The following is a 26974-nucleotide window of genomic DNA, read 5'->3' as shown; positions in this document are numbered from 1 at the left end:
CCCATGGCAAGAAATGTGAAGGCAAGAAACAAAAGAATATAAAGAAAGGTTACGAAATCAACTTCAGTAAGGGAGGGTTATTGTCCCTCTGCTCTGCCTCCTCTGTCCTCTGCTTCAGATTGGATTTCGCAGGGGGAAAAAAGCTCCAACCAACCCCAACACCCGCTGGAGAGGAGGAGAGGGGGAGAGGGCAGGTTCTGGTGGGGTTCCACCACATCCCCCGGCACCCCGGGACCTGCACGGCCCAAATGAAAGCGCTGAGAAAGGGAGGAGGAAGAAGTTATCATCAATTCTTAACATTTTATTTCTTTACTGGGTTAAACAAGGAGCGGAGAAAACCTCTGCCCCAAAATACAACAGAACTGAAAGCATTACAGGTACAGAGACTATTGAACACAGAGAGTAGTAGGATAATATTTTTTTTTTTTTTTAATACAACTGAATTATAGCATGGGTTTGTGTTTTTTGTTGTTTTTTGTTGTTTTTTTGTTTTTTTGTCGTTTGTTTTTTGTCAAACCATCTTGGAAAATAAATGTAATAGGAACTAGTGCAAAAAAGTTCTAAACATGAAGCACAGTGTATAAAATGGCATAAGAAAACTGTCCCCTCGAGGACACAGTCACTTTCTTATGACAGAGGGGAGAAAGAGAAACAGAAGGGGGGTGGGAACGAGAGGGAGGGTCCAGGAGGCAGAGGAAGAAAGCTGGAAAGAAAGAGAAACCGGGCAGGGGGATTAGAAAGAATATTTTGACTTCAGCAGTATGGTTTGTTGGTTGGGTTTTTCTCTCGTTTTCACCTCGCCACCACGTACTGCAGAAGGACCTTTTGTCCTAGGTCTGAGCTCTGTAACCACCCACATTTCACAAGCACTTGAGAAGGGTTCGGTCACAAGCAGCCTGGTCCCACACCCAGGCAAAGCCATCCCGGGGGGGTGCCCCAGACCCTGGCGAGATCCCCCTGGGACCCCCCCAGCTGTGGAGGGACAGGGAGACCTCACCCCAGCTGCTGGGAACAGCATCTCCCAAACTGGGAACATCCCAGGGCGAGAGGGCAAGGACCACGTCCTTGGGGCTCTCTCCACTCCTCTCCCCCAAACCAGTTCTCCTCCAACCATGACACTGGCTTCCCCAAACCAGTTCCCCTCCCACCATGACATTGGCTTCCCTCACACTTCAGCAGCCCTGCCAGATGGAGTTTCTTCCCCACACTGCGTTCTTCCCCACACTGAGTTCTTCCCCACACTGAGTTCTTCCCCACACTGAGTTTCTTCCCCCCTGAAGCCCCCAGGAGCACAGGGAAGCTCCCCGGGTTTGTGGCCATCCCCCAACTTCCAGCCTGAGCATCTCCAAGGTGGGAGGAAGCTGGGTTCAGTTGGGTTGGGAAAAGAAAAAGAGATGTTGGTGAGAGGGCTGGAGAAGAAGGGGAAGCTCAGCAGGCAGCTGCCAAGGGGAAGGTGTCCATGTGGTTCCCCAGGTGTGTGACCCGGGGCTGGAGCCATCCCAGGCAGCTTTCCAGTTCCCTTTCACCACGGAGCAGCTTCAGCCTCCTGCCCCCAAGAAATTGGCTGGATGCTATTTTAAGTAGAGCTGGTTGGAATTCCTTACAAATTGCTATTCTCTCCGAATCCACTGCCACCAGTTCCAACTGCGCGAGCAGAAAAAGTGTCTTTTTTGTGTGTGTTTGGTTGTTGGTTTTTTTTTTTTTTTTTCAATTTTATTTTTTGAAAATGAAAGGTTTTGTGGGAAAGGACTGCTTTTGATCCATTTCTCAATTGGAAAAAAAAAAAGCAAAAAACTGGTCATAATTATCAATATGGCTTGTTTTGACAAGTTTCAAAATTAAAAAAAAAAAAAACAACAAAACTGTCTGGCTTGAAATGTCTTTTGTTTTGCAAACTCGAGCACGTACAGTTCCCAAATACATTTAAAAATGGTAAAACCAAACCCAAATTTCATAAGCCAAACCCTTTTTTTTTTTTTTTCTGAGCTCCAGTTTACAACAAGCGAAGCTGTCGACTGCTTGGCCTGAAAAAAGGATCAGCATAAAATGCTAACGAGGCTGGAAACCACTCCTGAGCCCTTCTTTCAAACACAAGTACAAGACATGGACACGCAGCCTGGGAAGGGACGTGGAGGAATGGGGTTTGGTCACACATCCTGGCTCTGGGGGCTGAGAGGGCTGATAAAACCCCATTTTTTAAAAAGGGATTATTTATTATTCTTATTTTTAAGGTCCTCGTTTGAAAATGATTTACCCTTCACTTCTGGCCACAGCATTTCCTTTGCTCCCATCATCCAGAATGAACAGAGGGTCCCCTTTGGGGAATCACCCTGGAGCTGCTGATCCCCCTGGCAGGGGCTGGGGGCAGCCCTGCACCCCCAGGGTGGAGGTAAAACCCTTCCTTCCCCTTCACCCAGTGCTCCCCACCCAGCACCCACCACAGCTGGGACCCCAGAAAGGAGCAGGGGGTGGTGGAGCCTGCCCCGTTTTTGGAGGATGCTCAGCCATGGCTTGGTGCTGGCTTGGTTGGTTGAGATGGAGCCTGGGGCTGCAGGGAGGGTGTGATCAGAGCCCCCCAGACTGGAAACCTTCACAGCTCGATGGTGCCTGGACCCCTGCAGCCCACCATGAGCTGGGGGGATCCAGGAGCCCTGAGCAGGGGGAGAAGGGGTGACCACGGGGTTTCGTAATGTCACCCCTCCCTGGGATGGCAAGAACTGACTTTGATTGATGGGCTGGAGGAGATGGTTATTAAAGCTCTGCCTGAACACCAGAGGCTGCCCTTCCCAACCTTTGAAGGATAATTTAAGAGAGATTTGTATCCACGGGGCAGCTCAGAAAGTCTATAAACAAATTTGTCTGGCACGTCACATGGGTTTTAACAGGGAATTTCACAGAAACCAAGTATCCCTCTATCCCGATCGTGTCCCTACCAATCTCTACAGGCATTCCTGTCCGAGGTGGGAGGGAGGTATCAAACTGGGATTTATCACAAGGTGCTGCATGCCTTGCTGGGGCAGAGCCTTCAGTCCCCACGCCGAGCAGCAGGCAGCGTCCCCTCCTGCAGACCCTGTCCCTCTGGCCACGCCACGGGCCCTGCTCCCTGCTGGCAATCACCCACCTCTCCTGCCAACGTGGCCTGGTCCTAAGGGACATGGCAATGGGAAGCTCCATCCCACCACCAAGGAGGATCCGACCCCGGGAGCAGCAGATATCAGGGATTTTCATTTTTTCTTTCAAACGGGGGCAGAGGAGCCGCCTCCCAGCATCGCCTGCAGTCCTGAGTGGCAGTGAATGAACTGCCCTGACATCTCCTATTGAAGCAAAGCAAAATGTGTTGAACAAAAACCATTTCAAGATGTTTTCTGAGTGTTGCCAAGTTACTCAACATGTTCTGCTTTAGTTGTCAGATGCTTTCAAAGCGATTTCCCTAACTCAGAGCACGAATGGTGAGGGCTCTCCCTGGGAATCTTTTGCCTGGGGCTACCATGGATCTGTATTTTCATAAGAAAAAGGCTCAACTAATGATTAATCTTCACCAGAGGAAGCAGGGCCTTTCTTTGGGATTTTTCTTCAGTTATTTTTAATTAATTTGTACAACTGGCAGTTGTGCAAAACCCAGGACTGGTGCTCCAGCCAGGCAGGACCCAGCTATCTCCTTCCTGAAGCCCCTGAGACAGCATCACCCCTCAGCTCCCCCAGCCTTGCCTGGCAGGAATCACCCCTTCCCGATGGGAATTCTTCTCCCAGCAGAGAGAAATCCATCCACTGAAGGGAAGGTTGGGTTTTCCATGTTATTCCCAACACGTGGTACCTTCACAGGCGAGAAGATCTAAAATGGTTGGACTGAAGAGCTGAAAGCACCTTGGGTTTAAATTCCTGGTGGGATAAATCCTGGTGTTCTCCAAGGTCCCAGGTGGCTGCAGGAACCTGGCTCTGGTCTGCAGGGCACAAGAGGGGCTGGGGTTGAAGTGTACCTGCAGGGACAGGGCAAAGGAAAACCCTTCCTCACCCTACCCCAGGCACATCCATGCCATGATTTAATACAAATCACATCAGTGGCATTCACTGGGATGATGTTAACATCTCCTTTCTGGTGTTTCTTTTTTTCTCTTGTAGAGCAAAGGGAAAGCTAACGTGGATGGAGGATTGTTAAGGTTGTAATGTCAGACCAAAGAGAAGATTTTTATCTGACAGCCTTATAATGCTGGACTGGGACATCCACTGCTTCCAGCTGCTCCTGCCTGGTCTGTGCACAGCCTCATCTGGATCCACTTAACGAGATTGGCAAAGTGTTGAATACAGCATATGGTGCCCTAAAACCACAGAACTTATTGACAGCAGCCCAGACTTGCTAAATAAAAGAACTCCTTCCAAAAGCCATGCTCTGTGAAGACTCAGCACTTTCCTTCCAGTCACACTAGGTAAAAATCCCAGCCCGGCGCCTGCTCCACACCCCTGCTCACCCCCTGGCACCTTCACCCCCCCTCTGCACCTCCTGGGAAGCCACCCCTTGGGAAACGTGTGGATCTGCTCCAGTTCCAGCCCAGCTGACACAACAACATCCCAGGAATCACACCCAAGACCCTGGGTTTGAGGTGGTCCTGGGATGAGACTACGGGAGGTGACACCATTTGTCCCGGGTTATCCCACCAGAACCTGAGGATACCTCGGGACCTCACTCTGCAGGAGCCACCCATCACCACACCTTGGTGCCACCAGAAACCACCACAGCCCTCACTGCCACCAACACCTGGGGCTGTGGCTCTGCTCCCTGGTGGAGCAGAAGACCTTCAAGGTGAGCAGGAGGGCACAGAGGCCCCAGGAGGAGGCTCTGGAGTCAGAGGGATGGATGGCAGAGAGGAGGGAGCTGGGGCACTGCTCAGTGTCTCAGAAGAGACAATGAGCAGGGCCAGTGACTCAGGGCCACTCGCTGACGCACCACACTGGGCTATTCTTCTCTCTCTAGATGAGTTGTTGGAAGATTGGATGCAGCCTATCTCCGAGAGAGGCGCCTGGAATTAGCTTAACTCTTGGCAGTGCATGAAAAATCTAATTTCCTTCAGCAGGGGCTGGATGGGGCTGTCTGGAGGCAGGCACAGGACTGTGCCTCCCTTCCTCCAGCTGATTGTTCCTCCTCATCATCAAAGCAGCCACAGGGCTCATTCCTCAGCAAACCAGGGAGTTGGGTCCCTCTTTGCTGAGGGACTGCACGCCCAGGATCTCAGAGAGGTGTAAACTAGACTGGAAATCTAGGGATGCTGAGAGGAATAACAGAACTAGAAGGGTCCTCCCTTCCCTGGGTGGCAAGAGCAAAGAGATCTGCTGGGGAAAACCTCCCTGCATCCCCCATGAGCATCACCTCTCCCAGCCCGGCCACCGAGGGACAGCGGGGTCACTGGCTTGGGATCTGCAGGACTTTGGTTAACAGGCAACTGTGAAGGTGTAAACATCACCCCAGAGCTCTGAGATTCAAGTCAAAGCAGAAATGAAACATTCAGCTGCCTCTCAGAGCCTCTTGGTCTGGAAATGGTTTGGAAAGGCCAGGAACCCTGTCCTTCCCAGGAGATGCCCTGTGCTTCCTTCTTCCAGCCGGGTAGGAAGCAGCTTTGCTCATGGGGCTCTGTGTGGCTTTGCTTCACCCCAACAGAGCAGTAACCCCAAAACTCTTGCAGCCCTCAACTTCTTGGATCCTCACAGGAATCTGGGATGGGTTTGAGATGCAGCAGGACATCCCCTCCTGCTCCAGCAGGCTGCAAGGCTGCAGGGATCCAGCCTGGGCTCCAGCCCCCATCAAGGAAGCAACCTAGAAACAGGGACCATCACATGTCCTCTGCAGGCAAGGGAGCAGGGTCACTTCCCCACTACAACCAGGACATCTTGCAGCTGACCAAGCTGAAACACACTTTCCTCCTTCCTCAGAATGAACTTACCCTCTCTGGTGTGCAGCCATCCCCCATGCACCAGTATTCCTGCTAGAACAGTTCCTAGTGAGTGGAGGAAATTTTGGGAGGATAAGGAAAGCAGGATCTGATGTCTGTTGGGGCTGAATCCCTGGATATGCTGAGCTCAGGTTAAAAAAAAATAAGTGAGCTAAATGAGGCACCTTGTCTGACTGGGACCAGCTGTCCCAGAGGGGCTCCTGGAAATTTCTAATGTGGAAAAGATCCACAGGATAGAAAGTACTCACAAAATCTCTCTTCCCCAGCTTTATCAGTGCCTCTTCTTTGCACGGAGATGCTCCCTACAAGCCAGATTTCTCCAGCCCTTTTCCCAGTCCTTCTGCCATCCAGCTGCTGGTTTGTGGCTGGGGCAGCATGGCAGGATGCTTTCGGATGCCTGCACCCATGCTGCATCCCACTGCCCTGCACTGCTGGAGCCACATCTCCCTAACTCCTCTCAGAGACCAGCACTCTCATCAAGCAAGCAAGCAAAAAAAAAAGGTTAAACCAAATCATCAGGACGCTGAGCAAATTGGGATGTGGGAGGTTGGGATGGTCCCTCCTGCTCCCTGCCTCCTCCCTCCCTTACACCTCCTTGCACAGAAGAGCAGGAGAGGCAAGGCTGGAGGCTTCAGGTTGGGACTGTGAGGAGACAAACCCAGAGAAATCCACAGTTATAGCACACTGCCATCCTGCTCCTCTCCCCCAAACCCACCAGCAAGGGGACAAGCCCGGGCTGTGCGGAGGGAAGGTCACACCGAGGATGATGCCACCCCCGGGGGTGGCTCTGCCTCCACTGGTGGGCTGTATCCCCGGGGCCATGGAGTGGGGGGACAGGGCTGTGCCCAGAAGGTGCTGCCTGCCCTGCCCACCTGGGATTTTACAGACCGAGGAGGAAAAGAACCAGGGCTGAGGGCTGACGATCGACCCCTCGGCATGGCGGCGGGCACCCAAGGCACTCGCGGCGGGCGGCAGTCCCGGGGCTGGGGGGAGAGGGATGGGACACACACCCCTCTTCCAAAGGGAACCCCTCCCCTCCACCCCCCCCCAGCCCCCTGCCCTACCTCCTGCTGCCTGGTGCTACTGACCGAACCCTGTCTCAGAGCCGAGTCCCGCAGCTCCTGTGCGCGTTAGGGACTCTTCATCACGGGGATGCCCGCGGCGAGCAGCTCTGGGGGGGACCCCCGGGGGGGCAGTGTGCGTCACCCCCGATCCCCGTGGCCTCCCATTGGAGGAATAGCGTGGGTGCCCCCCCCTGTCGTTGGGAAAAGATCTGGCATTCTTCTTGGGAGGTTGGCTCTGCCCTGCCCGGTCAACTCGTCCCGTGCCAACACCCTTCCCCCCCGCTCTCCCAGGCGGGCCAAGGACCCTCCGGGGCTGAGCCCCCCGCCGGCCGCCCCGCCGCCCGCCGTGCACGCTGGAAGAAGGGACAACCAAGGTGTGGGAGGAGCATCAGGGGACCAGCAACGCAGAGTCTGATCCTGCTGCTGCCCGGCGAGACGCTGCGGAGGACCGGCAGCAAGGATGAGGGAGTGGGGCTGGTGGTAACTGGTAGTGGTGGTAGAGGTGGTAGTGGTTCTGCCGCTGGTGATGGAGTGGGGGTCGTGGCGGGTAAGAGAATGGAGGGATCGGAGGGCTGTGGGATTGGGGGATGTGTCGTCCGTTGCTGTCTGGGGGGTGGTCGCAGGAGTCCCATTGCACCTCACAGCACTTGGCCTCCTCGTTGGGCAGCTGGTTCTCCAGCAGCCCTGTGGGATGGCAGAGGAAGAAGAGAGAGGGTCAGAGAGAGACAGAGAGCACCAGCAGGGCTGACCCCGGTCCCCCTGTGCCATGGGAATGGGCAGAGCCCGAGAAGCAGGACACGTGGAGAACCCAGAGACCCCTGTGACAACCAGAGATCCCCCCAGGGACAGTTCTGCTGCAAGCCTGCTGGCAGAGCTCAGAGCCCTGGGGTGGCATTCAGGACACCCCAAACACTGCTTGTAGCAGTGCAGTGTCCCTGCCTGCTCCCATCACCTTCAGCCCCTCATGGCCTGCCTCAGCTTTCAGCTAGACGTAGAGCTGTTGCTGTGTCTCCATTAACTGGTCCAGCCACATTTCCATGTCTCAGCAGTGCTTCACATGTTGCCATGCTGTACCCCCTCCCTCTTCACCCCAAAAAAACCCTTCTAATTCCTGCAAAGCCAACGGGGCTCCTCAGCACCCTGTCCCATCCCCTCACCCTGTGTCCCCTGGTGGTCCTGCTCCCTGTACCTCCTACTGTACAGATGAAGCCAGGCAAACCTCCATAGATCAGCTCAATCATTGTCTGGTAAGACAAAGGGGCCACCTGGTCTGCACCTCCAGGCAGTATTGCTTGCATGGGATCCGGTGTCCGGCACTGTGTTGGGTCACGTTGAAATACTCGGAGCAGAGCCAGGCCTTGGTAGACAGCCTAGGGGAAGCCACCAAGAAGGAGATGTCACCACCCCCGAGCACCGTGGGGTGGAAGGGGAAGGGAGAGCTCAGCAGACACGAGAACTGGGTTTTACACTGGATCTGGGTACTTCCTGACTCACCCACCTCGTTCGAATAAAACCTGAAGTGTTGGGACCCTGGAACTCATCCAACAAACTCAACCCACTGCAGAAATAAAAGTTAATTAACCACATGGAATAATGTCCCCCTACAGACAGGCACTGAGACAGATGACGGTGGACTCTGCTGAGACACTGTGGTCCCCACAGGCTCTGAAGAGGGGACAGCAAAGCAGACCAGGGGCTGCTCTTCACCAGACATTCCCCAGGTCTCTGCCTGCTGGGGAAGCTTGCTGGCCAGGAGCAGCGGGGCTGCAGCCTCAGGCTGGTCCCTCTGCCACCCCATGACACCTTCCCACCCCCTGCCCTGCTTCAGGGGAGGACATTCCCCAGCTGGCAGAAATCCATGCTGCTTCTTTGGTGGCTCGCAAGGAGCAGCCCCTGGGGGAACAACCTCACCTTACCAGGGGTATTGTTGACACTCGAAGGCACCACAGGGTGGTTCAGAATCCCCTGAGCTCACCCTCCTGTGGGTCAGACCTCTGCCTGGCAACGTTTCCAGAAGGAAAAGCAAGCTGGAGGCTCACCTGTGGCTGCCAGGCTGTGCCACAAACCCCTGCCTGGGCACAGCAGGGCACAGCCCAGATGGCTTTGGTTAAGACCAACATCTCCCTATCCCCCTTTATCTCCCGAGCATCAGGCAGGGGTGGAAATTGTTTGTCTTGGCTGGCTGGCAAAGGGAGAGAGATATCATTCTCATGGCATTCCTCTGGCTGACAGAAACCCACGGCATGGCTGGGAAGAGCACCCCCTTGTGGTGCTTCCAGCTCATCTCTGAATGTATCTCAGCCACCAGAGTTAAGGTCATGCTATGACACATCCAACTTCCTTTGAAACCAACTAGAAAAGGACTCCCCGTGATTCAAAGGGAATGAATTTCCTCCTCGGCGTGCTTAGAGAAAAAAAAAAAACCCGTGCTCCTCTTCCAGCTGCATTTTTATTTTCTGGAGGCTTTAAAAAACATCACTTCTTTGTTTCCCCATGTTTCCATAGATCCTTCTCATCGTTTGTTTGGATCACGGTAGTGTCTCAGGATTAAGCGGGTTGGGAAATTCTTGGCAAGTTATTTTAGTTTCCTTTTTTTTTTTCTTTTTTTCTTTCTCTTTTTCCTCCTCTCCTGAAAAAATGCCAATTCATGAAATTTTCATGGAAAAATGTGAATTTTTGGTGAAACTTTTAGCCACAGAAATAAAAAGAAAAAAGGCTGATCAAGGCCCAGGACACAATACAGGGAGCAAATCTTTCAGAGCAGCCAACAGCCCCTGTGGTCAAGGGCTTTCAGCTCTGGGTTGTGGGAAACCCAGCTGTGTCCTGCTTTTTTCTCCCTGGCCTGCTGGATGTTCAATGACTTTGACAAAGGAGAAATGCTCCAGGAGAAGGGTCTGACCCTGCAGGCCAGGCTGGGAGGACACAACCAGCAGGGAGAGCTTTGAGGTTGGGATTCTGCATCTGCCCAGCTGGTTCCCTGGGGCTGAGGAGGGGAGATGGACCAGGGCAGGGCATTCCAAGATATACTCACCCCAGCCCAATGTCTGTCCCCTCCCAGCCTCTGCTCCACCAGGGGCCATGTTGGAGCATGGGAGATGGTGGGGAACTGCAAAGAGGACACAGAAGGACCCTGGGTGGGGTGTCTCAGGACACTCCCCAGCTCCATGAACTTTTCTCCTTCATGAAAGCATCTACATTGCTCTGCCATGGGACCTCAACAGGAGGAAAGGAGGGTCAGACACCCTCAGTGGACCATGACTACAGGTGGGATGGAGAATCAGGAGGTATAAAAACAGGCTCCAACCATCCACTGACCGTCCAGGACTTGGCCAATGGGACACATCCTTCAATTTGTGCAGGGACTGCAGCAAGTCGCCCTGTCTCAACACGAGTCATCTGGAGAGGGGACACACATCCCTCTGAACAGGGCTGCCTCTCCTTCCCTGTTGAGGATTTCTGGACAGCTTTGTAGAGCTAGCTGACTGGGAATTTAAAATGCCTGAAGCTGGGTGAGATGAATTCTCCCCCCTCCCTGGCCAAGTCATAAAGTTTCCAGGATTAAAAACTGGCTGCGTTAACCACACCGCAGAACAGCCAGCAAACTTAAACCAAGAATTAAAGACACCAAAAACTTGCCACTTGTTTTTCATCATTAATCAGCTGGGACTTTTTCTACTGCCAGGTCTGTCTGTCACACAGCGACACGCAGTGTCCAGCCACCTCTGTCCCTGTCTCACACACACACACAGCACCGCAGGGGAATCAGCAATAAAGAGCAAACAGGCGAAGCTCTCCTCTCGAGGAGGTTGTTGTACCACAGAAAGCACTCAATCTTGCTGCCTGCAAGTTTTCCTTCCTGCTTGACCTACATTTTTCCATCCCAATAGTTTCATTCCCTTCCATCACTCCCCCAACCAGCCCTCTCTCTCCCCTGGGTGTTTGCACATTTCCAGGATTTGCAGATGCATCGTGCTCCGGTTCAGCCACAGCTTAGACAAGCTCTGCTGATTTACTCTCTCCAATTCTCTTCCCCTCTCTCTCGCCAGCCCTTTAATCATCTCTGACTCTCCTCCTGGTCACCTCACAGTGACATGAGCAGCCTGGTGAGAAGGGATGTCACCCCAGGTCCCCGTGGCTGTCACCTGCACTGCTCGGTTGCAGTCAGCGTTTCTCCTGCTCTTCCTTGTGCTCGGGCTCAGGCTCCAGCCTGGCCAAATACATACAAGTGACCTCAACTCCAAAAAGCTCTATTTTGGTGCCCTCTTCTGCATTTTTTAACTCAAGAGGACTGGCTAGATGCACCTTGAAAGCACAAGGAGTTTTGCTGCCCAGGAAGGGGCAGAACTCCAGAGGGGATGAGGACAGCCACACATTACAGCTGTGTCTGCGGGTGGGCCAGAATAGTTACTGAGGAAACAGCTTCATTCGAGCTTAATACGCCTGTCATGAAAGACATTAAGAGGAAACAAAATGAATGGGATTCCCAACAGCTACCTGTCTGCTCACATGTCACCGAGACCTGCAAGCAGCAGTCAGAGGAGGAGCTGGCTGCAGCTTCTGTGCCAAACTTGTTCCTCGCTGCCTGCAAGGGAGCAGACCCAGCAGGATGCTCAGAGCTTGTCCTGGGAGCTGCTGGGCTCTGCTCTCGGACTCTACTCCTTCTCTTTGCTGCTGCCATGGGTGCTTGATGGGCTCTTTTCCAAGAGAAGTTGGACCAGACAGCCTCGAGGTCCCTTCCAACACGTGTTCTGGATTGTGTTCTGGGATTCTATGAGCCCGTCAGGAACCTGCCCAAACCCTTCCTCCCCAGACCCGCAGTGAGCTCACTCACACCTTGCCCATCAGGGTGAAGCATCTGCCTGGACATCCACTTCCAGGTGTGCCAGGAGGAGAAATCCCTGCCTGCTCCCAGCCAGCCCCCTGGGCCCAGAGCTGCTCCTTCCCCTCCCCGGAGCCTTTCCTGGGACTCACATTTCCATCATGGCCTGAGACGAGCATCTGGAGTGGCTGTGCCTCATTAATCTTGGAACAGGGAAATGAGTACTTGCTAATGAGCAGCTCGGGCAGCTCTCCAAGCTCTGGCACATCAGGATGCAGTGCGGGAAGCAGGACACGCAGCGGGGGAGAGAAGAGCCCCCTCAGATGGCAGAGGATTAAGGGAATGCTAACATCCACGGCTGGCCAGGAGTCACAAACACAAAGCTGCAATGTCCAAATTACCACTGTATTCAATTACAGCCGCCTGCAATTCTGACATTAACAATGTTGAGCTTTTTAAACAGTTTTTGTTGTTTGTTTTGATGGGTTTTGTTGTTTTTTGGTTTTTTTCTAATGAGCCTTGCTATATGGCTGTTCTAACACCATATCTGCAACAGCTGCTTCTTTGGTCACTCCTTTGATACTTCTGGAGCTGCATTATCCCCACCTCAACCACATTCACAGCTCTGGGTTTAGGGAGGTGAATAGGAGGGGGGGGGGGTGTAGGGAAACACAACCTAACCCCAGAACCCAACAACTGCGTGTGATTAATATTTTTTTTTTTTTTGTGGTTTGTGTATTTTTAATTTTTTTTTTTTTTACTATACTGTAGAGCTGTGCCTGGCGATGACAGTGCTGGAGCCACCAATCCTCCCTTTCACAACCAGGGGAGGAAAGGACCCAGGAGCCTCTGCCCATTGTACCCCAGCACCCCAGGGCATGCAGGGGGGGCAGCAGCTGTGCAGGGGAGGCTGTGCTGGGTCCAGCACTGATCAGCATCCTCCAGGAGGGCCCCGAGCAGGGGAAATGTCTCTGCCTCCCATCTCACACCCAGGGACCTGACCTGCCAGCAGCTCCAGCAGATCCTGAGCCTGAAGTCACTTCCAGACACATCCCAAAGCAGCAGAAGTCAGAGCTACCTACTCAAGACACTTTAGTGACTTCATGGATAAGTTTGGTTTTTAGCATCTCTGTTTAGTCATCAGCTTTGGAACAAAGGTACTACCTGAAGCCCTTTCTTTTATAAAAAAAACCAAAGGGCTCCCCCGAAACGATGCCCCCTCCAAAGTACTCAAACCAAGCCTGAGACACACATCTCCCTCAAGGCTCATCTTTCAAAACAAAACCAGCTGTAAAGCCTGAGCTCCACACACCTCCCCTGCCCAAAGCCCAGCTCCCAAACCCATCACACTGAAGTTGAGTGTGATGAAGCTGCTATTGGGCAGCTCCATGCCCACCTTGGGAACACTTGGAGCAGGGAAAGACCAGGGGAAAAAGCCTCTGCCTCAGCAAACCCCCACACCTGGGATACACACCTGGAGTCCCCACCAGGGGACTTCCCCCCATGGTCCACCACCCAGTCCCCCCACGACAGACCCCAACAAGCTTTTGCTCCCATACCACTGCTGAAAAGCACTACAATTCCCATGGAATTATATCTTCCTTTAATTACCAGACTCCACCTCGGGACAGACGTGTCCATCCTCCAAGGGAGGATGCAGACAGGGCGGCAGTCACTTCCTAGCTCTTGCTTCATCTCTGTCCCCTGGCATCCCATTTCTGTCCCTTCTGGTCACCCTGTGACTTCTCCTGGCATGCAGGGACAGTGTCTGGTACAAGATGGCCCCAGCCGTGGTGGGCTGCCTGCAGGCTCTGCTGCATGACAAATTTACTGAAAGCAAACAAAGTGCACATGGAGCCTGCTCCTCTTGGAAGCAAGGACTGGATCCCATTGTGCCACGGGCTCTGTCCTGAGACCCGTCTGGCCACACCAGCCCCAGGGCACAGAAAGGGTGGGAATGAGGGGTGAGAGGGTGGCAGTCAGTCCAGAGAGTACCCTAAAGGTTCTGGCTGGGGTTTAGAGAGGAGGGGAGAGGCTCACCAGGGAGGAGTGGCCAGGATGGGAGAGTAAAGGTCTGTGTGGGAATGGGATGGACACCAGGAGAGCTGGGAAGGAGATCAGGACAAATCACTCATGGCCAGGGAGCAAGCAGCTTCTCCCTAGTATCTGGAGGGCTTTGTCCTTCGGTCAGAACCCAAGGGGAAGCTGTTCTGGGGCTGTGGATAGGGATCCTCTTCCTAACAAACTCAATCCTGTTGGCTCAACAGCACACAGTCCAGGTGCCCCCAGCCAAAGGTGAGAAACACCAAACCAGAGCAGCACCACAAGCACCAAAACAGCAAACCAAGCTCTGTGTCCTGGCCAAGCTGCACAGGGACTAAGCCTTCAGCCTCCCTGGGAAGCTCCTGACACAGCAGTTTTCCATGGGAAGGAAGCCCCATCACCAGTGTGCCACCACATCAGGAATGATTCTTTCCCCTGGTGGAGTGAGGCTGGGGGCTTGGGATGTTGAGAGGGGTCAAGGCAACAACAAAACCTGAATAATCCAGTGATAAAGTACAAGCAAGTCCAAGTACACCCACAGTCAGGCCAAGTGTCACGACAAGACAAGGATGAGAAATAAAATCATCCCCGAGCAGCCAGCCCCAGGCCAGGGGAGCAGCTCCAAGCACCCCAGTGCTGGCTGCAGGAAGAACCCAACAGCCACTCCAGACCCCAGCACAGTGTCCTGCCCTCAACCAGCACCCAAAAAATACCTCCTGGGGGTTTCAGAGCACCTGGGAAGGCAGGGGGTCTTGGTGAGCTCAGTGATGGCTTTGCTGTGGCTGCTCCAGCCAGCACAGACCATGCCCATGGCTGCAGGTAACCAGTGGGTTAGTTAGCAGCCTAGTCTGCTATCAGCCCAATTAGTTAAACAGTAATTAAAGACTGCTCTGGAGCTGCCAATGAACACGACTGAGTTGGGACAGAGGGGAAGTCAGGTCCCTGCCAGCTATTGGAATCACTTGAGGAATTCACTCCCATTAGATACTGCTGCAGCCAGGAGCTTAGCAGGATTCGAAAGTAGATTAAACATTTATAGAGATAATGAGAACATCCTGTTACACTAGATAGGATATAAAAAAATAAAGACTAGACACTTCAGTGCCACGAGTCATAAATTACCCACCAGCTGATGGGGGTGAGGAAGAAGTTTCTCCAGCAGAGTGGGTGCCTCGGCCGCCCGAGGCAGAGTTAGGCTGCAGCATCAGTTTTGGGAGGGTGTGAGTACCCAGCAAGGGCTTTTCTGGGGTGCCAGGACAGAGCTGCCTCCCAGCCCATGTGCACAGAAGGGTCTGATCCTGCCTCAAGGGATGTGTGCTGTGAGGTAACACAGCAGAGCTCCTAAACACCACCGAGCTGATGCTCGCTGCATCAACTGCAAAATTGATTTTTGCAATATGCCCTCAGGTGTATTTCCTACATACCCAAGCAGCTCAGCAGTGGGCTGCAATGCTCCAAGTGCTCCCATCCCCAGGTACTCCAGTGAGGGGGTTTCCTCTGCAGGCACAGGGCAGGGAAGCTCTGCAGGGACACAGCCTCGTGGCTCCTCTCCACCATCCAGCTCCATGGAAAGTGAGGCTGGAGACCAGGAGGTCAGAAAGAGACCCACGTCTGGAGAGGGTTGAGCTTTGCACTGCTTTCACATCGAAAACAAAATGTTTTCAATAAGCACTCTCTTACTAAGAATGAGGCCCTTGGGGGAGAAACCAAAAGGAAAAGCCAAGGGGGGAAGAGGAGCGAGGCCGGAGTGTCCGAGCATCCCCAGGCAGGCAGCTGCTGGGCTGCAGGCAGCGTGGACAGATGGCTGCTGCTCACCCAAGCAGCCTCCACGTCTCATTCACAGATCTGCTGTCCCTGAGTCATTGCCCTTCAAACGACAGCACAACCAAGCATCCTCTGCGTGGAGCCAGGCACGAGCTGCATCCTAATGGCACCCGGTGACCGCGGGAAGAGCCCCCGGCAGCCAGGCGTGCCCTGAACCTGCTGCAGCTCCCGAGATGGGACACGGAGGAAAAACCCCACGGGGTCTTGTGGATGGCTGCCTGCTACCAACACCAGCATCACCAGCTGTCCCCAGGCAGCCCGTGGTGACGGATGAGGGAGGCAAAGGGAGAGCAGGGGGGGTGTGTGTCATTTTACCAGGCAACACGTTTTGTCGCCGAGCTCCCGGCTCCCTGCCTGCACCCCACGGGAGCAGGGCTGGCTGGATGCTGTCCTGAGGGCAGTGCTGCCTGCTGGAGCATCACACTGAGCTGAGCCTGCTCCACCGAGGGGCTCGTTCCACCCCGCTGGTGGAGCACATCGTGCTCCTGGGGATGGGCACACGCGGAGAGGAATCCAGGCATGGAGAGGAGCCCAGGATCAGGGATAGGAACGCATGGAGAGGAGCCTGGGCTTGGGGACAGAAACACACGGAGAGGAGCCTGGGCATGGAGATAGGAACACACAGACAGAAGCTCAGGCTTGGGGACAGGAATACACAGAGAGGAGCCCGGGCTTGGGGACAGGCAGCAGGAACAGCCAGGAGCACACAGGCACAGAACAGGCGCTGGCACCTGCGTCACTTGTAGCTACTTGGTGACAGTTTGATGGAGACAGCTCTCTCGCCCTCCCCTGCACCATTTGCCGACCTGCCTGTTGCTGCACAGTCCTGCTGAGCCTCAGACCTGCTGCTGCCTTGGGAAACTTCTGCTCTTTTTCCCCCCTGAGCACCACGGACAGACATCAGCAGGTGAGGAGCACCACAGCCAGCCCGAAGCCAGCAGCCCAGCACCACTGAGACCAGAGGTAAATCCCCCCTGTTCACACCACCACCCAACTTCCTTTGGATTCGTTCTGCAATTTAATCACATCTAAGTGCAGGGCTGACAAAGCTGCCATTGCTGACATGGAATTGGTGTGTACTGTGGAGGTGCACACTTGGCTAAGCTCGTGCACGTGGTCTTGCTGAAGCTGCCAACAATGCCAAAAATCCTCTGGAACTACTCCGGAATTTTTTTTCACCTCATGAAATGCCACTAAAGCTCCATCTCACCGGCCAGGCTCGCTCCTATCTCTGCAGACACCAGAGCTGCTGGGTGCTTGGGAGCAGCCTGTCCCCTCCTGGGTGTTGCTGCTCCTGGTGCAGCACCCACGAGGTCACCCACGCTGAGAGAAGGGACCAGGCACCCATCCCAGGATGCAGATCTGCAGTATCCCACCAGCAGGTTCCCTGCAAGCCATGGTATTAATGTGAACCCACCCTGGGCTTCACATCCATAGAAAAAGAAGCCAGATCTCAGTGAAACCACCTTTGCTGTGGTTCTCAGGAGAGCTCCACTCTGTGCAAGGAGCCAACCCAGCCCAAAGCCAGAGTGCACCTGAGTAAGCTGCATTTTGGATAAGCCCAGCCCAGACAAACCCAACTTGAGCTGCTTCTGTGAAAGGAAAAAGCTGCTCTGGTTCCCCTGCAAGGCATCCCCAGCCCCAGGGTGTCCCTGGGATGTTGAGCTCCTGCTCCTGGCATGCTTGGCTTCCCAGAAGATGCTCAGCAGGGAGGGATGCTGAGCAGAGGCGTAGGTTCCTTTTGCTGTTTTCTGGCTAAACAAGAGCAAGAAAACAGGATCCCTGGAAGATGTTGAACCTGGGCACCCCAGGTATGCCCTGCAGCACCTCACACCAGGAACCAGCCCCTCACTGCATCACCTGCACACCCACAGCAGGGAAACACCAGCACGCTGTCAAAGCCTCAAGAGTGAATTCCTGCCCTGCCAGGCTCCCCATCACAGGCTCTCTGGTAGGGAATGGGGAAACCAGAGGCACAGAAATAGATCTGGCCTGGGTCTCAGCGGGATTCAACAGCCACCAACCAGCCCAGGCACACAGAGAAACCCTGCTCATCTAATCTGATTTGAGATGCTCCAGGTCCTGCCCAGCCTCGCCTGCCCACCAGCTCTGCTCCCAGCTCTGGCCCTGCAGCTCCTGCCTGTCAGTCCTTCTCTCTCCACAGCTTTGTTTCTTGCAACCTAATGAGTCTTTAATTCTGCAAGCTTTGTCCCATAGATCTTGATTTGTCCTGGCACTGGTAGGAATGGGCACTCTGAGGAGAGCTCTGCACTGGGGCTGTGGGAGGCAGCAGGAAGACAAGAGCTGCCCAGGAGCAAAGCTCTCACCTGGCAGTGGCTGAGCTGGAGCAGAGCTGCTTCTCCCCTCTCCAGAAAGAGGCACAAGGCAGCCACACACACCCCACAGGCTATCACTTTGGAGGAACGGGGATTTCTTCCTGCCCTGCAATTCCTGAGGGACGCTCAGCTGGAACACCCACGCCCTGGGGCTGTGACCTCCTCCAGCTCTTCTGAAGGATGAGACCAAGGTGTCACCACCACAGCTCAGTGCAAGAAGTTCACCATGCAGCAACAAAAAATCACCCAGGAAGAGGGGAGATGGTGGTGGCAGGCAGCTGCTCCCAACTCATTTCGTGGATTTTCCCTCTTGCAGCCTTGAGTATTCCCCACCTCTTAAGCACACCACCATAACTGGCACCATGACCCCAGCAGCTGGCACTCAGGTCATCTCCACTGCAAGAAGTGAAATGTGTTTCAGAAGACAGATGGACCATCAATGGTTGGACTTAATGATCTTAAAAGTCTTTTCCAGCCCAAAAAACACTTCACTGATTCTATGACCTTGTGGACCCACTCCATCCTCTCCCTCCGGGGAGCCTGCCCACCGGGGGCTGTAGAGCCAGGCTCCAGGAAACCCCATCAAACATCAAATGCAAGCAGTCAACCCAAGAAATGTATTTTCACATTTCACTGCCCCTCAGCCACAGGGATTTTTGGTGCTAGTTGTAGGAGTCATAAGTAAAACATTTTCAGAGTGTGATTTGGAAGCTGAGGGTGCTACACGGGAATCACAGTGGTGTTTGAGGGAAAGTGGGATCTGCCCAGGAATTATTTCTGAGCAGAAAATAAAAAGGCTTAGGAGAGTATTACAGCAGTGAGCAGATGAGTTACAGAGACCCCACCATTTCACAGCATTTCTATCTCTTGGGGAGAGTTTGACCCAGCCTGCCCCAAGCTCTGGGCACAGATGGCTCTGGGGTTTGGATACTGAGGATGCAGCTCACCCTCCCACAGCACCTGCCAAGCACAGCACCCCAAAAACAGAGGCAGCCCTCGGGGTGCCTGATCAACAGGGAACCAAGAGACTCAGGTGCCTCTAGCCCCCTTCCAAGTTTTTAACTCTGGGTCAAACCAGAGAGGAGTGGGACTGCTCCACTGGGGGCTTTTGTTGCTGCTCTTGTTTTAAAGCTGATGCCAGAAGGACCCAAAATCACCGGGGCCATTTGGCTGCCCAGACACTCCGTGGGTGCCATCCATGGAGCTGCACTGTTCCTTGGGATGGGGCTGTGAGGGGATACGAAGGTCTGCAGAGGGAATGCTGCGTGCAGGTGAGCTGGAGCTGCTTGGTTTCCCTGCCTTCAGTTTTGCAGCCACTGTTAGGGAACAGGAAGGATGCAAAGGGGGAACAGGGAGGATGCAAAGGGGATGCAGCCCCACAGCACAGCAGCCCAAGCACCCTCCCCTGCCCCACACACTCACCCAGCCCCAGAACTGCTATTTAAATCCTGTTTACCCCAAGACACAGGGCTCTCTGCAGCCAGGGTCCCGCTCTGAGGATGTAGCAGGAGCTTCTCGTGCCAGCTGAGCTATTATGTTTTCCTCCTCCCCTAATCTTTGCTGTCACTTGCTGTTGGTCTCCCTGCTGTTGCTCACAAGTGGATATTCACACGAGCGACACGCAGCCACGAGTCTCCTCAGAAAATGCAGCATTCTTCACCATCTGGATAGGAATTACCCATCCAGGCTGCTTCAAAAATCCCGCCAGCCAGCTTTGTTCAAACACAACCAGCAGCCACAGCCCCTCCTGAGGTCCAGGCCACCGCAAATCAGGCCAAAACCCTCTGGTCAGCACCCCGCTGGGCCAGGCTGACGTTAGCCTGGATTCACAGACAGCACACAGCCACCCAGCAGGCCAGGATGGGGCTGGCAGGAGCCTGAAGTCAGGCACCTCCACATCCACCCAAACACCTGAAATAAGTGGCCTGATTTTCACCAGAGACTGAGGGGAGCAGGAGCAGGGAGGGCTCAGGCCGGGGCGTGCAGGCTGGGGCACCCACCCTGGAGATCTCCCTCGGGGTCAGCCTGCACGGGGTGGCCCTGCTGCTCCCACCCTCCTGCTGCTGCTCCCCAAACACCTCCCTGTGGGACCTCAGGGATGGTGCTCCCAGGAGCTCCAAGGATGTGATGGCCAATGTGGTGTGGAGTGAGTGAGGAGGTGTGCTCCTCCTGCTGCTGCTCCAGCTCTGCACCATCCCAGCTCCTCTCCAGTTTTCTCACCAAGGATGCTGAGACCAGGGGACACTTAACCAAGCCTCGTGTATCCAGGGGACACTTAAGGAAGCCTGATGTAAGCACAGCTCTGTTTCTAGACACCTTGCAGCCCATGGGAACATCTCCTTGCCCAAGACCCAAAGGTAATGATTATTTTCTTATCCCTGCTTCTCCCTCCCAGGTCTCTACACCAGCAAGCACAAAGAAATTGGACTCAGGAGAGATGGACACCAATCCTGAGGGAGTCTTAAGGCTCTACAGGACAGGGTGAGGGAAGACCCTGCTTCTGCTGGGTCCCTTCCTTCCCTGTGGAAGCAGAGAAGCACCATCAGAACCAAACCACTCCTTGCAAGACTGTACACCACATACCTTGGAAACTGCTGGGGGAATTTGGGCAAGCAGGTTGTAATTACCTGGCCTGGCACCAGCCCAGAACACCAGCACCATCTCCTTCCCAGAACTGGCTCCTTACAGCTCTGATGCAGAAACCCAAGCTGGAGAGGGGCTGGTGGCCAGGATTGTGCCCTTGACAAAAGGCACCAAGCACCTCACTGTCCCCCAGGAGACAAGCAGGGTGCCAAGAGCCACCTGTGCAGCCACCACAGCTCCCAGCATCCCGCAGAACTTTCCCAGAAAAGCAGTGGTCAAGCTCCATCCTGTCCCCTGGGGATGCTTGGCCTCCATCCCTCTGGGGGTGATGCTGTAACAGACCCCGCTGCCTCTCCCCCAGGACACTGCTCCCAGGAAGGGAAAAGAGCTTTAATTATGGAGACCATCAGACTGGCCAGGGGATGATGTCTGGAGGGAAGAGAGGCAGGTGAGTCAGGCAGCTCTGAGCAGATGGAGGCTGTTGGGAAAGCTGGGAACACCCAGCAGAACCACACCAGGCTCAGGAGAGAGATGGGACCACAGCTCTCATTTTGGAGAGGAGATGGCACCGTGCTGAGGCTGGGTCTGACTGAGGGGGGAGGAACCTCATTTACCTCCAGAACCTCAACCATACCCTAGGCTGGGGACAGTCTGGGGGTAACATCAAGGGGAGGGCACATCCCAGCACCCCCAGTCTATCTCTCTGGGGAGAAGGGGTGGGAGGGCTGGGAAAGAGCTGCTGTAAGCAGGGAAGGGACTCCAGCACCATAGTTCATCTCAGGTCACTGCCTGTCTGCAGACCTCAGCATAAGGATGGCCACACAGAGCTCCTCATCCTGACACAGCACCCCTCCTGGGCACCCCCTCCCCAACAGCAGCAGGCCAGAGGCAGCGGTGAGAGGATCTACACCTGCACTCATACGTGTCACGGGGAGTGAGGTGCTGGGAGGCTGCTGAGCCCCCATTCTGCCCCCTTGCTCCCACCTACCCCATCCTGGCCACCCCAGGGCTCTGCAGCCATCCCACCAGCACTGCCAGGATGGGGCTTGGGGGGGATGAGGAGACCCCAGCCCATGGGCAGACAGGAGCATGGGTAGGAGGGCCACAGCCCCCTCCTGCAGCCCAGACCCCCAGGGCTTGGGGGGGGCAAGGGAGACCCCAGCACATGGGCAAGCAGGAGGGGCACAGCCCAAACCCTTGGGGGGCCACGGGAGACCCAGAACCCATGGTCAGGCAAGAGCATGGGGAGGGGGGCTCAGTGCAGACCCCCAGGGTTCTGGGGGGTACGGGAGACCACAGCAGCCCCCAGCCAGGCAGAAGCATGGGGAGGGGGGCTCAGTGCAGACCCCCAGGGCTCTGGGGGGTAGAGGAGACCACAGCAGCCCCCAGCCCATGGTCAACCAGAAGCATGGGGAGGGGGGCTCAGTGCAGACCCCCAGGGCTCTGGGGGCCATGGGAGACCCCAGCCCACAGTCAGGCAGAAGCATGGGGAGGGGGGCTCAGTGCAGACCCCCGGGGCTCTGGGGACCACAGGAGACCCCAGCAGCTCCCAGCCCCTGGTCAGGCAGGAGCACAGGGAGGAGGCCCCAGTGCTCAGGGGGCCAGCACGGTGCTCACCCCGCAGGAGGATGCGAGACCCCCCAATCCCAAGCCCCTTCCCACCCCGGAGCATCCTCCCCCTTCCCCGGCTCCCTACCTTGCAGTCCGTCAGGCAGGATCTGACCGAGTACTCTTCCGATTGCAAGTACTTCTCCAGCAAGAGGTCGAACTCCTCGTATTTTTCCTGAGCGTGTTGGTCCAGCCGCTGGTAGGCCTGGACGCAGCTGCTACAGGCCCCTCCGCCCAGCGCCCCGGCCGCCGCCACCACCAAGTCCACCATCAGGTTGTCCAGGCTGCAGTCCAGGCCGTCCGGGCCGGCCATCTCCCGCAGCAGGTCCCAGATCGTGTAAGTATCACAAAAGGAGAGGTTGAAGTTCCGAAAGTAAGCCTGCAGGAAGGTCCTCTTGGAGGAGGGAGAGGCGAAGAAGGGGTTGGCGGCGGGGGGCGAGCGGAGGGGCGCGCCGGCCGGGGAGCCCCGCGGGCGCTGCAGGGCCTGCAGCCGGGCGCAGGCCGAGTCCAGGTCGCCGCGGGCGGCGGGGCAGGGCCCGGCGGGGCCGGGGGCCCGGCTGAGGTTGCCCAGCAAGGCCTCGCAGCTCCCGCCCGCCGGTTCGGCCGCCAGCAAGGCCCGCGGCCCGCGGCCCCGCGGCCTCCCGGCGCCGCTCCGCTCCCGCGCCCGCAGCTTGGCCCCGGCGCAGAGCCACAGATGGTCGGAGAGGAGGACGGTGAAGAAGAGGAGCGAAGCCAGCGAGAGGCGCCATTTCTGCGCCCGCTCGGGGTCGGCCACCGGCTTGTCGCTGCGGCGCGGCGCGCAGCACACCGCCCCGCCGCCGGCGCCCCCGCGGGGGTACATCCAGGCGCCGCGGATCATGCTGCGGGGGCGGCCGGCGGCGGGGGCGGTGGCGGGACGCCCCGCGCTGCCGCCGCTGTCACCTGCGGCCGCCTCTCCGCGCCGCTGCCGCCGCCATGCCCGCGCCCCCGCCTACACACCGCCGGCCCCGCCGCCGCTTCGGCCCCGCCGCTCCCCGCCCCGGCCCCAGCCCGCTGCCCGCCGCTCGGGGGCATGCCCCGCCCGGGCTCCCCCGCTCACCCCCTCCGGCTCTCTTCTTCTCTCTCTCTCTCTCTCTCTCTCTCTCTCTCTCTGTGTCTCTCCCCCTCCCTCCCGCCTTCCTTCCTTCCTTCCCTCCCTCCCTTCTTTCCTCCCGCCCTCCCTCCCCGCTCTCACTCGGCTTTCCGCCGGCCCGTCGGCTGCGCCAGCTCGCGGGCCCCGCCGCGCCCGCCGGGCCCCATGCCCTCAGTCTGTCGCCATCTTCGGCCGCGCCGCCAACACCTTGAGGAGCCGGCGCAGCCCTGCGCCTGCGCGACCGACAGACCCCACCGGGACGCTCCCCCCACTCACCCCGGCCCTCCGGGACCGCCGCCGCCGAACCCTTCGCCCACCGCCACCTTCCCCCGCCGCTCCCGGCAGGTGCCGTGGTGCTGAAGGGACAGCTCCGCACCGGGACACCGGGACAGACCCCGGGGAAGGGACACGGCCCCTCCCGGACACCCCTCCCCAGACCCACGAGAACGGGGACCCCCCCCAGACGCCTCCCGGAGCCTCCGTCCCCGCCCGCACCTCCCTGAGCACCGCGGGGGACCGTGAGCACTGCCCTGGGGAGGGGAAGGACCCCGGAGCCCCGGTCCCTTGCTAGCTCCCCGGGAGCGTTGTCCCGGGACGGAGTGACCTCAACTACCCCCGGAGCCCCGGTCCCCGCCGACGCCCCTCGAACACCGCGGGGTTCCGTGAGTATTGCCCCCGAGGGTGGGAAATGGAACGGGGGTGCCCAGAGCCTCCCCCGAGGCCCCAGGGCACCGCGGGACCACGCTTGACCCATCCTCATCCCGTGTCACCAGTCCCGGCAGCGCTGAGGAGATGGGAGGGGACATCCCAAAGCTGCCCTTGTGCCCCTGAGGGGCAGATCCTGGGGGGAAAGGGGCTGGGGGACACCCGGCCAGCAGCCACCGTGTCCTCGGTGTCACGCAGCTCTCCTGGAGTGGACACATCTTGGGTGGCTTGCTGGGCATTCGGTGCCTGTTCACTCTCAGCCCTGAAGACGGCCCCAAACAATTTGATATCTGCATCCCCGAGGGAGAATTCTGATCCTCCGGCACCAGAGGATGCCAGCTTCCAGGGAATGTCACCTCTTTGTGTCCCAAACCCTGCTGGCACCCCATGAGGGGTTTCTTGGGCTTGTTAAACAAGAGATCATCAGAGTGAAAAACACTCACCAGAGTGAAAAACAGAGCTCTGCAAGGTGAAATCTTGGGGCACGCAGAGCACCCTGCCCTGAGGCTCCTTCTCCATTCCTGAAGCCATCCTCACCTTCAGGCACCAACCTGGCTCTCGGGACTCATTCAGGTGTCCCTGCTTCTGGGTCCCAAATTGAACCAGCCCCATTCATGCCCCTGGACTGTGCTGACAGCCCAGTAGGGGTGCTGGAGCTGGGTTCTGGGCTCCCTCTGACTGGGATCCCACAGGAAAACTCACTGATGGCTTTGTCCTCCTCCCCTTTCGTCACCCTGACCTACAAAGAAAGGAAAACCTGCTGGAAAGGGGAGCTCAGGGCTCCTGTGCATGCCCAGGGGGGTTGGAAGCTCTGCTGGTGCTCAGCACACAACAACTCCTGGAAATCCTGCCCTCTGCACTCCTCATCCCAAACTCCCATGGATTTTGCTTTGCTATGGCCACTGCTCCTGTTTAAGGTCACCCTCCTCTGAACCTGGGCCTTCAGCAATGGGGCAGTGGGGCCACCAACCTCTCCCAGGGACAGCAGAGGCCCCTCGGGGGCCACACAGCAGGAGCAGAGCTCCCACCCCTCAGTCCAGCAGCACTTTTAATCCCAAAGGGCAACGTGTCAGAAGCTGCACACACTCCAGCAGTTCTGGCTGAGGCACTGAGGTGAGAAAAATATCTGGTGTAGAGCCAGGAGAGGTTTTACAGCCGGAACGAGCAAATGTTGAACATCACGGAAAGTGATATAAGGAAAACCACAACCCGGGCTGGAGGCTGAGCTGCTCCCAGCCCTGACAGGCACCTGTGGATCCCGGAGCACAGGGCAGAGCTGAGGGGCAGCTCCCTCCTGCTCTGCCACCCTGCCCCATCCTGCCCATGGCCTGGCAGGGAGGAGGTGCTGGGGTAGCTGAGGGTCTGGGGCTCCTCTCCACTGCCTGCCTCGAGCACATCAAGGCTTGGGGCACCGGGGATGTTATTCTAGAAATAAATACCTACCTGTTCTTCTGTGTTTGCAGTGAAATGGCTCCAGTTCCTCAGGCACAGACACCTCCCTGCCTCGTGGGTGCTGTGGGAGCAGCTCCGGTGCCCACGTGGTGCAGGCAGAGCTCAGCAGGTTGGGAAGCACACAGAAACCCCTCACTCCTGGCAATAGAGCCCCAGCCTGCTTGGTAGAGCCAGGCACCCTGCCTTCCAAGGGGAAACAGGCACTAGGTACATAGGAAATAATTCATGCAGCCTGAGCACCCCTGGTGCAGGCTCTGGGTGTGCTGGCAGGGACTGGAAGCAGCAAAGAGGGGAGGAGGAGTCCAAGCTGCAAGCTCCAAGCAGCTGTCAGGGGCATCAGGGCACTGAAATCACTGGGACTGTGCTTCAGGGTTCCCACCAGCAGCCAGGAGTCCTGTCCTAGGAGTGGACAGCTGGCAGCCCAGTGATGGACCCAGCAAGGTGCCCACCAGCACCGAGTCAGGAGGGATGTGAGGGACCCCCCAGCTGGGGCAGGCACTGCTGGGATCTCGGTGTGTGTGTGGGGGGGGTGTCCTAAGGGATGCCCTCAGTTTTGCTGCATCTGAGGCCCCAAGAGCTCCCCAGTAAATCAGGTGCAACCAGATGTGACAGCCAGAAGGTGGGAAGAGAGGGATGGGATGGACCTCCTGGACCTTCTCACTGTGAGATTGGGACAGGCAAAGACACCACGGCTTTGTTTGCCACTTTGGTGTCAGACCTTGGCAGTCCCCCCCCAACACAGCCCACGGGACCCCCTGGCTGTCCCCAGGCAGTGAGGGGGCAGCTGCCCACTCCCTCTCCAGGGGGGACCCCTCCACCTCACCCCGCTGGCACTGCCCATGCTGTTCCCACTCACAAACGCTCATCCCAGGGCTGGCTCTCTGCCCTCCTGACCTCGCTGGCACCACTTGGTCGGGTTTCTGGACGTGCCCAGCCTGGTGTCACCAGTGTCCAGCCCTGCTGCTATACGGCCCCCCTGGGAGAGCCTCCCCACCACACAGCCCAGCTGCCTGCCAGACCTGCCCGGCTCCTCGGGCAAGGGTTCCTATTGCTTCAGCTCCCAAACAATGGGGGCTGTCTGGGGCTCTCTGCTGGCCTCGGGGCTGCTTTTCCCATCAGGTCCCACAGCTGGTGCCACCGTGTCACAGCCCCGTGTCCGGGGACCCGCAGTGCTCAGCCTGGGAGGGGGCTGCTGGGTGCAGGTCACGGCTACAGCAGCAGGATTGGGGTCCCAGCACCACCAGTGCTCCCAGAAGCAGGGCTGTAATGGTGGCACCTTAATGGGAGCCTGTGCCAGTGGTGAGAAGGACTCTCCAGCTGCCTGAGACCCCATACACTCATGTCATGTACCAGGCTGGAGAGGATGGAATGGCTGAGCTGCCCATCTCCCTGTTACCCACCCACTCACCAAGGACTGAGGAAGGATTTGATTTTGGTTTCCATGCAATGTTTGCAGGACAAAGGCCGTTCCCTCCCTCCCAACTGGG

The 26974-nt window shown here is 56.7% G+C and overlaps 1 protein-coding gene across 1 annotated transcript; it reads right to left on the bottom strand.

The window, feature by feature from the left end:
• Positions 1-1239: 1239 nt before the first annotated feature.
• On the bottom strand, positions 1240-23078 carry FAM155B (family with sequence similarity 155 member B). The gene is given in 6 exon segments (XM_030449049.1): positions 1240-7473; positions 7476-7537; positions 7540-7606; positions 7608-7694; positions 8206-8376; positions 22308-23078. Coding segments are annotated over 6 exon segments (1377 nt in total). The 3' UTR covers positions 1240-7254.
• Between the last annotated feature and the right edge of the window lie 3896 nt (positions 23079-26974).

The sequence above is a fragment of the Calypte anna genome, chromosome 4 (assembly GCF_003957555.1).
Source record: "Calypte anna isolate BGI_N300 chromosome 4, bCalAnn1_v1.p, whole genome shotgun sequence".
NCBI classification, from domain to species: domain Eukaryota; kingdom Metazoa; phylum Chordata; class Aves; order Apodiformes; family Trochilidae; genus Calypte; species Calypte anna.
The sequence above is the reverse complement of the archived record's forward strand: the minus strand, read 5'-3'. Positions and strand labels throughout refer to the sequence as shown.